This window comes from Hibiscus syriacus, unplaced genomic scaffold (genome assembly GCF_006381635.1).
Source record: "Hibiscus syriacus cultivar Baekdansim isolate YM2019G1 unplaced genomic scaffold, ASM638163v2 tig00112471_pilon, whole genome shotgun sequence".
In the NCBI taxonomy this organism is placed as follows: Eukaryota; Viridiplantae; Streptophyta; class Magnoliopsida; order Malvales; family Malvaceae; genus Hibiscus; species Hibiscus syriacus.
This window is the reverse complement of record NW_024063340.1, coordinates 174,701-187,388: the sequence shown is the minus strand read 5'-3', so window position 1 is coordinate 187,388 and position 12,688 is coordinate 174,701. Positions and strand designations below refer to the sequence as shown.

The following is a 12,688-nucleotide window of genomic DNA, read 5'->3' as shown; positions in this document are numbered from 1 at the left end:
TCAAATAGGTTAAATCCTAAACTAAGGCAACACTACTCCGTTATCCTAGTTCTAAGCCTTCATAAATTTCCATGACAGAAACATATGAAAAGTAGAAGTCATGGAGATTAGTGCGTTTGGTTCACGGAATATAAGATTACCAGTGGGAATAAAAGATTACCAGGGAATAGGATTACTGTGAATGTTGTATTTTGTGTTTGGTTGGTTTAGCAGGAATGTAAGATTACCGTGTTTGGTTAAAGAAATAAAAGATTATTGGAATATATATTTTGACCAAATTGTCCTTATTATATATTTGTATAATATTACAAATTATAAAATATTTATATATTTTCTTAAAAAAATTAAATTCATAATATTTACATAATTTTTTTTACAAAATTTAAAATATAAAAAAGGTTTAATAAAAAGGTAAAAAAAATTAACCCCTGAACTTCATATAAAATTTTAATTATAGTCTTTTTTGTAAATCTAAAATAATTTAAGGATAAATTTGTAATTTAACCTTCGTAGAATTTTTATTATTCAATGACAGAAGAATAATATTTTTGAAAAAAATAATAATTTAAGGGCATTTTAGTCCAAAACGCCGGTAATGTTACAATACCTAAGGGAAGGGAGGTAATGACATTTCCGGTAATATACCCCAAAAAATCTACTATTGGTAATAAAACATTACTGGAAATGAGATTCAAGGCCAACCAAACATGGGAATGTGTGATTCCCATCCTATGGGAATCCCACAATCCTTGAACCAAACACCCCCTAAAGGCATTAAAAAAAGACAGAGATGCTACACTACTTGGGTACCTTGGTCTCGAGTCTCCATATTAGATATAAACAAATATATGTAAAAAATGTATATAAAATTAATTTTACAAATAATTAAAAATATAGTGAAAAAGTTTATATACAAGTTTATTAAACACGTGCTTAATTTTTAATTAATGCCTTCTAATTATATTGTTTGAATATAAATGTTCAAAAATAAAATTATTCTTATAATGGTATTTTTAAATATCGTTTAATTAAATTGATATTTAATTTAAGAACAAGTTCATACATTTACATATATTTTATATGTGTTTTGTGAATATCGAATATTTTGAATTTAATTAATTTATATGTTAAAATCATTATTTGCTGTAAACAGATAAGTATAATTTAAAATACTAATCCAATTTTTATATACTCGATATCCAACAGATAATAATATTTAATTCAAATTTAAATCCAAATAATAATTATTGAATAATATGTAGGCGATTTTCCTGATATATCATCGGTGACCGATAATATTATCGATCTAACACCGGTCAGACTATATTTTTCGATCTAACACCCTTAGCAGTAAAGCGCGCTCCCTGCACCGCGTTATACGATGATTTGGCGTCACGTGGGGTATAGCGCGCCCCCTGCACCGCGCTATACGGTGAGCTGGTGCCACGTGGGTATAACGCGGCCCTTGCAGCGCGTTATACGCCACGTAGGGGTATAGCACGGATCAGGTACCGCGCTATACCTTTACTCCTAATAATTTTATATAGCGTGGGGCAGGTACCGCGTTTTGTATAACTTTCCTCGTTATAAATACCATTCTCCGTCGGTTAATTTCTCACATCTCTCCTCTCAACTTATAAATTAATACAACAATTCCGTCAACGAGTCAATAATTCTGGCAATCTTCTCATATTTTATTTAGAAATTTGTGCGATTTTTCGTTATAAGGTAATTTTGTTATAATTTTTTTTATTTATTGTTTATTATGATTATTGGAAAATATTATACTAATTATTTTCAATTAATTTTTGTGTTTGTAAAATTGGAAATCGGGAGCATACATCGAAATAGTTTTGCAGTGCAGCTAATAATATTAAATTATATTATTTAATTTATTTACGTTGATGTGTAAAAATTTTATTGTGTTATATGTTCGTTCATATATAATTTATTAAATCAGGTTTGTTTTATTTTTTTCCAGATATAATAGTGTCGCACTTTTAAACTCAAATAATGGCGCGACTTTCAGCTATTGTTTATTATGATGGTGAAATTCGAGAAGATGAAACCGGCGTTGTTTTCGTATCAAATGAGCGTGTTAAAATATCATTCAAGAGAAACATAACTCTTGAGGAGCTTATAACGAAGATTTCGAGGAAGATTCATGTTGGAAGTAGTAGAAGAGTGTCGTCGTTGTAGTATAGATTTCAAACATCATTGTTGCCATTAACTTATACAGCGTTCGAACTTTCGAACAATGATGATGTTGAAATGATGATTGAAGCTCAAAGTAATTATTCAGACGCCGCTATTGAGATGTATGCACATTTTGTTCAAGTGCGTGTTGTTCGGGGTCAATCATTAAGCTCCCACTATGGGCTGACTGAACAAGTTGATCAAGTTGATAGCCCGACGATAGTAATGTGTAATTATTTTAATGCCATAATGGGGAGACATTCAAACTGCAACTCCTTACGATATGTACCAAGGTAGGTCGACGAACAATCCGTATGGAAACATCGCGTCCAGTTCAAGGGGAAGGCATTCATCTGCAAATCCCTTTGACCTTAATATGGAGATGCCATCGACGCAACCATCTGTGCAGTTTCCATTTGACGCGATGGCTTCAAGCTCTAGGGGGAGGCATTCGACTGCGAGATTTTTCGATCTCAATGTCGATATGCCTTCCAGTTCAAAGGGAAGGCGTGTAAGTAGTAGATTCTTTGACCTAAATGTGGAGAGCATGGAGGAACCATCATCTCCACCAGAAGAACCGCTTCGTGAGCCTGGTGCGAATGGTGCTGAGACTGGACTGTTCATTGACCCAGAATCACCGTAATTCAACTCCGATGATGATGAAGTTCCAGGAAATGTGGCACAAACTGACCCTCCTGCACACATGTATGAAGCTGATTATGGTGCAATGTACGGGCCAGAATTTGCGGATATGCCTCATCTCGGTGACTATGGGTATTACTCATCAATAAATAATGGTGAGTTATCTTTAGGCATGGAGTTTTCAAGCAAAGAAGAAGCGATGATGGCTATCAAAAATTACAATATTCGTAATTCTGTTCAGTCCAGAGTAGACCGCTCCACGACCGAAAAAATATGTATGCTACTGTGCCCAGCGCGAAAACGGATGCAATTGGATGGTTCGCGTATCGAAGAAGAAGAGGAAAAACAACAGATGAGAACTAACAGTATACAACGGTCCTCACACATGTTGTGCTGGAGGGGTCAACCAAGATCATCTCAACTTGGACTCTGAAGTGATATGCCAAGCCATCATGCCCATGGTCAAATCAAGCTCTCATATAGCTGTTGCAGTGTTGATTTCAGCTATACAATCGCAGTATGAGTACACTGTCTCCTATAAAAAAGCTTGGTTGGCAAAACAAAATGCCATTGTCAAACTTCATGGCGAATGGGATGCATCTTACAACGAACTTCCAGGTTGGTGTAGGCTGGTGCGAACGTTGAATCCTGGGACAATTGTGGACTTCGAAACCTCCTATGCATACCATAATGATTGAGTTCTTCGCGATCGATGCCAATTCTACCGGGTTTTTTGGAGTTACCCACAGTGCATTAATGCTGTCAAATTCTGCAAGCCTGTGGTCCAGATCGACGGGACTTTCTTGTATGGAAAATACAAGCAAGTTTTATTATTGGCAGTTGTCCAAGATGACAATCGCAACATTCTTCCAGTTGCTTTTGCTCTTGTTGAAGGAGAAGATACAACTTCTTGGGTTTTTTTCTTCCGAAATTTACCATCACATGTTATCACGAGGGAAAACATCTGTGTCATTTCAGATTGTGGAGCTGGAATCAAAGAAACAATGGAGTCTTTGGGTCCAATGTGGCAACCACCCTTTGTCCAACATAGGTATTGTCTTCGACACATTACCGCGAACTACCATGGAAGGTACAAGAAGAATGCTGAGCGTCAATTAATTGTGCGCATGGGTAAGTGAAACTTAGCAAGTTTGTTATCTTTCGATTGTTTAAATTTTGCAAAGACAGCAAGTTAGTAAGTTATATATTTTTTGATCATGTTACGAACTACTTCCTCGAACGTTTGAATCAATGTTTCAAGAGTTACGGGCGAAGAACGAGGAAGGATATGATTACATCAGCCTCATCGATAAAGAAATGTGGACGAAAGCATATGATGGTGGACATCGATATGGACACATGACGACCAACTTGGCAGAGGCAATCAATTCAACCTTAAAGGGTGCACGTCACTTACCTGTAGCGGCTTTGGTAAAGACTATATATTTTCGTTTGGGGGCGCTTTTTGCTAAACTCGGGGGACAAGCTCAAACCTGGATGCAAGGCGGTTATGTCTATCACCCTATATTAGTTGCAGATCTACAGAAAAAAATTGTTGCATCAAATGGAATGTCTGTAACAAGCTTCTCTAGAATGCATGAAATGTTTCGTGTCACAGAGTTACTGCGACCTCTTCAAGGGATTGAAGCTGTGTCGTTAAGAGTAAATCTAAGGGACAGAACGTGCGACTACGGGTTTTTTCAAGCTCTGAAGTATTCATGCTCTCATGTGATAGCAGCTTGCTCGCATACATGTCAAGACTATAAACCATTTTGTGGATCTCGTATACTTACTATCTGAAGTTTTTAAGGTATACAAATTTGAGTTTCCCCTCATAGGTAATGACAAAGACCCTGATAAGGTTCAAGATTGGCTTCCGATTATACCAAATCCGAGTTTATTGAGGGAGCGTGGTCGTCCAAAAATCCAATCGAATTCATTACGATATGGATATTAGAGAAAGATCTAGACAAGGCAGAAGATGTGGGGCATTGTAGAAACCCAGGACACACTAGAAAAACATGTCCACTTCTGTTGTCATCAAATAACAATTGATGAGGAAATGATGTATTTTATTATCAAATAATAATTCTTCTACTTTAATTTGTATTTACTTCAAGTTAATGTCATTTGATAATCACCGATGAAGATTAAAAAAACAAACACAATCATTAAATTTTAACAAACTAATAACAATAAATATTAAATGGTAAATGATAACCAAATTACAATAACTGATATTAAATGGTAATAAAAAAACGAACTGAAATACATTAAAAAAACAAAATAAAGTAAGTATTAAATGAGAAATAAAAAAATTACAATTTAACAAAATAAAGTAAATACAAATATAATAAAAAAATAAAATCTATCGATGCCTGCGACGCGAATGTGTTCCGCAAGGCGGTGGCTGTCGGTCTCGAGGAGGATTTCTTCGTATCACTGGTTCTGACTCCTCGCTGTCATCATCATCACCATCGTCGTCGACGTAATCGTTGTCATCATCGTCGTCGTCGTCGTTGTCGTCGTCTTGCGCATGTACATGAGGAGCTGATGACGATGAAGCACCTCCGTAGAATAAGGACCCTGGAGGTGTATGACTGAATATCCCACCGGCCTGCGAAAACTGGGAAAAGTCATAAAACCCAGACATCGCTGAGTGTGAAAATTGTACAGGAGGCGGTGTCTGTGCTGCGGCCATGGGTGATGAGGCTGAACCCGCCAAATATCCAGTATATGAACCCCAAGTCGGGTCTGTAAACATAGACCCATAATATCCTCCAGGAGGGGTCATATGTGACGGTGGCGGTGGCGGGGTCATAAAACCGAGTGAAGGCGGCGGCGGCGACATCTGGTAATGGAAAAGGCGATGGCGGCATCATATATGGCTGTGGTGGCTGCTGGGAAGGTCCTGCTGGTGCAGCTGAGGATGAACCGGAAGCACCTACTCTCCGTCCACGAGTCGGGGGACGATGGTACTGTGTCGGTGAACGTCTCTGTCGACGTCGTGGAAAGGTCTGCCCTCGTGCATCCTCGGGAAGTAGAAACAGTTTCCCGTTACTGTTGAACCACTCATAATAATCCTCAGCATACATCAAGAAGTCAGTAAAAATGGGCTCTCTACGTGGAAGGCGCCGATGTTGATCCTCCCACAACACGACCTATTCATGATGCCTCACCAGCCAATCTGTATCTGTCTTGCCGCGTCTATCTAAGCTATGCAACTCATCCATATTGCGAGGTGCTTCCGGAATTGGTTGAAAACAACCAAACTGCCGGAGCACGCAATCAGTGGAGTGTCACTCGATGGTCGCATAACAGATCAGAGGGACCATCACCATCCAAACATCTAATGGACCCCTCAACTTAGGTGAGATCACCACCCTCACATCATCAGTAGAATATGGCACCCATTCAAACTAAAACAAATAATATATATTTTTTTATCAAAATAATAATCTAATTATATAACTATAATCTAAAATCAATTTTTAAACATTAAAATTCATACCTGTGTGCCAACCTTCTGATCGATTAGCACCCTAATCTTTTCTAAATCATCAGGTATCTCCTGATGATTTTTCCTATCAGTAGACTACCTATTCAAGGAAAAAAATTTGTTATACGCTGTATAAAATTATTAATATACAAAATCAGTTTTATAATTACCTCAGAAGTAGTGGAAATACGAATGAGTTCTTCACAACGAGACATAAAAAGGGCAATCGATACCATGCCCAAGACTGCAGCAGCAGGAGACATCCGCTGATAGCATTACGCCTGTAGTCAGTGGCTCCACACATCTCCCTGTACAGCAAAGCCAAAACTGCCGAGCCCCAACTGAATGATCCGACGAGACGAAAGTCGATAAGATGTCGCAACCACATGCAGTGAACTAGGTTGCGCGATTTGTTCGGTATCAGCAACACTCCTATCAGCTGCAGTATGCATGCCTGTGCATACATCTTAACCTCATCCTCAGAGACGTCTGTGCTCAACTCCCGAAAATTGGCATCTAACCAATTTAACGGTATCCTACCTCGGATAAAATTTTCCGGGACACGTCCTAGACTATCCCGACACAAACCAGTCCAAGAACCGGAAGCTATCCCCGATATCACATCTCCATCCACCGGAAGCCCCAGGTGCATAGAAACATCCTCAAGCGTGATCGTGCACTCTCCGCACGGAAGATGGAATGTGTGGGTCTCCGGCCTTCACCGCTCTACTAAGGCAGAAATCAGGTCTGACTCTATTTTACAGTGACCCTAATATCTACCTATGTAACCGAATTCAGCCTCTACTAAATACGACAAGACACGACTGAGTATCACAAACTTAAGATTCCTAATAAAAGGATCTAATACACGGTCCTTCTCCTAAAAATAAATAATTAAAAAAATTAATTCTTAATCTAATAATCATGCATTAAATGAATCAACTAATTATTAATAATAATTTAAATTATATTAAAACGTTAAAATTTTACCGTATCAGCAAAGTGTCGAGATATTTAATTATTAATATAATAATCATGCATTAAATAAATAACTAAATATTACTAATAATTTAAATTAAATTAAAACGTTAAAATGTTACCGTAACAGCAAAGTGTAGAGATATATGATTTCCATCCGAGCGAAGTAGAATGCCTTCCATTATATATCTGCAAAAGAATTATATTAGTAAAATATTAAATAAAGTAAAAATATAATAGTAAAAATATTATAAAATATACCTTAAAAAGATAGTATTTGAGAGAAATTTAGAGAATTTTGAGAGAATTTGGTGTGATAAAATTGATTGAGAATGGAGGTATTTATAGGGAGGAGGGGTCGGTAGTTAGAGGTATAGCGCGCCTCCTGCACCGTGTTATACCCCACGTGTCAGATATACAGGTATAGCGCGCTGCAGGGGCCGCGCTATTCCCACGTGGTGCCAGCTCACCGTATAGCGCGGTGCAGGGGGGCGCGCTTTACTGCTAAGGGTGTTAGATCAGGAAATATAATCTAACCGGTGTTAGATCGATAATATTATCAGTCACCGATGATATATCGGGAAAATCGCCTAATATATACATAAAATTATATTTAAAATTTTATACGTATTTATAAATTCAAATAATTAAAAATTACAATTCGATCTGATATTATCTTTATTCAACAAGTCCATTAAATTAATAAAATAATTAGAATAAATATATATATATATATGTATATTAATATATTATTTCAAACTGAATTATATCTAATTAATTAATGGCATAGATTAGATTTGATCGATTTTATAATAAAGAACTGAAATATACAATTTAATGGTATAATATTAAGAGGCTTCAGTTATGTAGATTTTTAGTGCGACACGTGAACGAGACAACCACATGGTTTAATTGCAATTTAGTAATTAACCTGAAAAGCAAATGGCAATTCACCAAATAACCACCGTACGACCTCGGTCGCATCGACAAATACAATAACTGAAAGGGTAAACCACATAAATAGTCATCAATAGTTTTAGAATACTTATATTTTGGTTACCAAAATTTTGAAACCTGTAATACTATCGATAAACTTTTAATTCATCTTTATTAAGATCATTTCCATCAAGAAGTAAATTTAAGACTATAAACGATAATATATGGGCTATGTTACTAATAGAAACATATTTATAAATATCGAAAAATGAAAAGTACTTATTTTTTTGGTACTGTTAACGTTGACTGAGCTATTCACCAAAATACTTCAATCAAAAATAGAATAAAAGAATAACATAACATGTCATGTTAGCGTCTCTTAACAATAATTGACGATAATGGTAGTAATGAAAGTAAATGAAAAATTTAGTGTTTGTATTGTAAGTTTTAAAAAGATAGTAACAAAAGTATAAGTATTCTAAAGGTCTAGTGACTATTTTTGTAGTTTAACCTAATAAAACTATAAATACTCTAAAATCGATAGTATAAATAAGTACTAAAGAAAGCTAAGCTTTTCGCAGCAGATCAAGGTTGAGGAAGAGATAAGAGATGCTGAAGCTTTGCTCTTGTAATGTGACGGACCAAGTTCAGGCGTCGGTTCAATGCCGATTACCCGGTTCCCCCGGTCCGTTCGCATTTCGCAGGCAGGCCCCGGTCTCTGTCTCTTGTCCTCTTCCGAGTAGATTCAAGTTGACGCCGGTTCAAGCTGTTCTGTCGAGCCAGAAACCATTTGTGGCTGAGGTCGTTGAATCCGGGTCGGGCACTTTGGCTGACCGGCTCCGGTTGGGTAGCTTGGCGGAAGATGGATTGTCTTTTAAAGAAAAGTATATCGTGAGGTGCTATGAAGTTGGAATCAACAAAACCGCCACTATTGAGACCCTTGCTAATCTCTTGCAGGTACATTTCCCCCCCATTTGTTTCGAAATTTGGTTTTCTATTTTCAAGTTGATTTTATTTTTTTGAAACTGTTACGAAACTTCAAGTTTTTCTGGGTTCTTTTAATTATTAATGTTTTTTTTAATGTTGTTGGGTTCCGCATACATTGAAGCTTTCTCAGTGTAATATGGAAGTATGATCATTCTTTTTTAAGTTAATTACTTCATTTTTCTAAAGAAATTGATTCAATTAAAGCTAAAATTGAATGCTGGAGTTAGTGAAGTAATAAATCTCTTTGACTATATTGTTTAATAACAATTTTGTTTTTTTTAAAAAAAAAAACAATGAAAACCATATAGATTTCAGTTCAAAATGAAAATTTTTCATGAGAATGTTAAAACTTTTAAAATGATTAGAATCTATACTATATATAAAGATCTTCAATTGAGTTGTTGTTACAAGTGAGTGTATCACAGTCTAGTTTTTTTCTTAATATATATATATATATATATATATATATATAACCGATCTATTTAGCTTTGATGTTAGTTTCTATTTTCTCCTGTTTTCAACATTTTCCGAAACTTCGTTCTAGGAACTCTATCTTAGTTTCTGCTCATTACATTTTGGTATGGTCAAATTGTTAGTTTAATTTGTCGTAAACTAAGTTTTGGCAACTTTGGATGAAGTCATGAAATGAAACGTTCATCTTTGACTTTTTGTTAGTTTAATCTTTTGGAAATTTATGCAATGCAGGAGGTTGGATCTAACCATGCTCAGAGTGTTGGATTTTCGACAGACGGGTTTGCTACAACCCCCACCATGAGAAAATTGCACCTCATATGGGTGACTGCACGTATGCACATAGAAATATACAAATACCCTGCTTGGTGGGTCCCTTTTTCCTTCATTTAACAAAATTTTGGTTTCCATTTGTAACATATGTTAAAAGTTTGGTATTTGATTTTGTGGTGTAGGAGTGATGTGGTTGAAATCGAGACATGGTGCCAAAGTGAGGGAAGAATTGGTACCAGAAGGGACTGGATCCTAAAGGATGCTGCAACTGGTGAACTTATTGGACGAGCTACGGGGTGATTCTTGAGTTTTAATCCTCCCACTTCTTCATTCTCTTTGCATATTATAAGATTCATAGCATGAACTGACCCGAGGGGACTAATAATTCTCTACACACACTAGTCAACATTGAAAATTTGCATCAAAACTAGAAATTATTTACCAGCTTAGATTCTGTCCCGTGAATGATTGTTTTGCTAAGCCTGCTGCTCTTTCCTGACATATTTCCGTCTCAATTTTTATGTTTCTTTATGAATGTCATTGAATTTCTTCATTTCTGCTTTACCATTTCTAAATTAACTGCAATGATTTGTATAACTTGTGCTTATATATTTGTTAAGATTAGATTTATCCCAAAAGCTAATCTAATCTGGTATGATTGCAGCAAGTGGGTGATGATGAACCATGACACGAGGCGGCTGCAGAAAGTTAGTGATGAGGTCCGGGAAGAGCTTTTGGTCCACTTTCCACAGGAGCCTAGGTATTAGCTTTCCCTCACTTGAGACATAAGCATTGACTCATTTTATATCTTCAATTACATAATTTAATGGGATACTAAATAAAAAACGATGTGATTATACTCCATTAACTACATTACTTTGTCCAATTTTCAAATTTCTAATGCTTTCTGCTTCGTTCAAGTTGAGATTGAAGTTGGATGCCTAATAGCTTATTCATAAGTGCTTAAAAATTTGCTACCATGCCTTTGTGATTTCTGAGGCTCAAAAATGTTTTTGGTCGTGTACGTATTTGTGGCCTGAAAGCCTTGAAAAGGGTTGAGACCAATCTGAGAATTTTCATCAATGAATCTCTTTTCTCATACGTATACAAAAATAAATCCAATTGAAGTTTCTTCAGAAGGGATTATTTTGGAGTATAGAGTACAGTTCTAAACTAGTTGCTGATGTGTGGTGAAGCCGGACATGGCTCTGATTTCAACTGTGATGTTTCATAGTCGGCAGATGTGGTTGGACTGGAACCATTCTGGTAAACATTTAGAAGGTCTGTATTAACTGCATATTAGAACTTTTAATTTATTTGCTTTGGACGCACATTTCTCGATCAAAGTTGTCTGATGCTGAATAGGGTAGTCAATAGTATACATGCCTCGTGATGACTGAATCATCAGAACTTGATACTAATCTTTTAAGATGACGGACAAAATGCTCAATATTGTAAGCTTTATTAATCTCTATATTTTGTTCTGAGAAGTTTTGTGAAAATGCTGTAGAAAGCATATGCTCTGTCTTGCAGGATAAATTTCGCAACTCGGGAAAAGACCCTTTCGATTTAAAACTTGCATCAATAATAAAGCTAAACCTCATGCATTTCCTGATTTCCCTGTTCTCATTTGTGCAATTTGTTTTAAGCAAGGCATTGTTTCTTATTTGATTGATCCTCTTGCGGCCTTTACAGATTAGCATTTCCAGAGGAGAACAACAGAAGTTTGAAGAAAATTATCAAATTAGAAGATCCTGCTCAGTATTCCCGGCTTGCCCTTACGGTAAGATTATTTGGTTTGTCTAAGCACCGTTTAAAAAAATGGACTTCAAGTTTTTCCATAAAAAAAATGGACTTGAAGTATACCGGACCCGACTAGGCATAGGTGCCTGGTTGGCTGGTTCGACCAATCAATCAGGTTCGGTTTTTCCATCAGTGTATCCAAGTTTTTTTAATACTCTTTAAAACCCTTGTTGTGCTTCTAAAATTTGCAGCCAAGGCGAGCTGATCTGGACATGAACCATCATGTCAATTATGTCACCTACATCGGATGGGTTCTGGAGGTCAGCAGAGAGAGCATTCGAAAATTCTTTTGTTCTATTGATTTTTGCTGTCCAAATCGGTTGGTTTAACTCTTCCGGTTGATTTTGTAACTTGACCGATTTATACACATCTATTTGACAGAGCATGCCTCAAGAGATCATTGACACCCATGAACTGGCAAGTATCACATTGGATTATAGGCGGGAATGCCTACAGGACGACGTGGTTGATTCGCTTACCAGTACGGAACCAACAGCTGGTACTGAAACAGATTCAGAGCTTAAAGGGACATATGGATCTGCAGTGGCAAGAGAAGATGATGCAGACTGCCCTAAATTTTTGCATCTGTTGAGAGTGTCTTGTGACGGACAGGAAATAAACAGAGGCCGTACCGAGTGGAGAAGGAAGCCCTCGAGATGAGGTGCGTGGAGAAAGAAACCCTCGGGACGAGGAGATAATTTATAATATACCGTACCGTTTTGCGTATGCGTATGCGTATCGTCGAAGGATTTTGCCTTCAAATTCCGTCGTTGGAAGCCGTATTGAGGCGTGGAGTTCAAAAATCATAGATATGGAGGAGAACGTAGTGAAGATTAGCTCGAAACTGATGTTTGAAACACCCACATCAAAATCCGTTAATCTGTTGTGCTTTCCATTTTTCTT

The 12,688-nt window shown here is 36.7% G+C and overlaps 1 protein-coding gene across 1 annotated transcript in view; it reads left to right on the top strand.

Moving 5' to 3' along the window:
* Positions 1-12,688, top strand: part of LOC120179978 (oleoyl-acyl carrier protein thioesterase 1, chloroplastic-like) — a 27,495-nt gene extending 14,807 nt beyond the window's left edge. The window contains exons 3-10 of the mRNA XM_039185419.1: positions 898-904; positions 8,852-9,208; positions 9,944-10,077; positions 10,165-10,278; positions 10,647-10,742; positions 11,678-11,765; positions 11,977-12,045; positions 12,167-12,688. Coding sequence (XP_039041350.1) covers positions 8,861-9,208; positions 9,944-10,077; positions 10,165-10,278; positions 10,647-10,742; positions 11,678-11,765; positions 11,977-12,045; positions 12,167-12,445 — 1,128 coding nt within the window. The 5' untranslated portion in view covers positions 898-904; positions 8,852-8,860 and the 3' untranslated portion in view covers positions 12,446-12,688. The remainder of the gene's footprint in view (positions 1-897; positions 905-8,851; positions 9,209-9,943; positions 10,078-10,164; positions 10,279-10,646; positions 10,743-11,677; positions 11,766-11,976; positions 12,046-12,166) is intronic.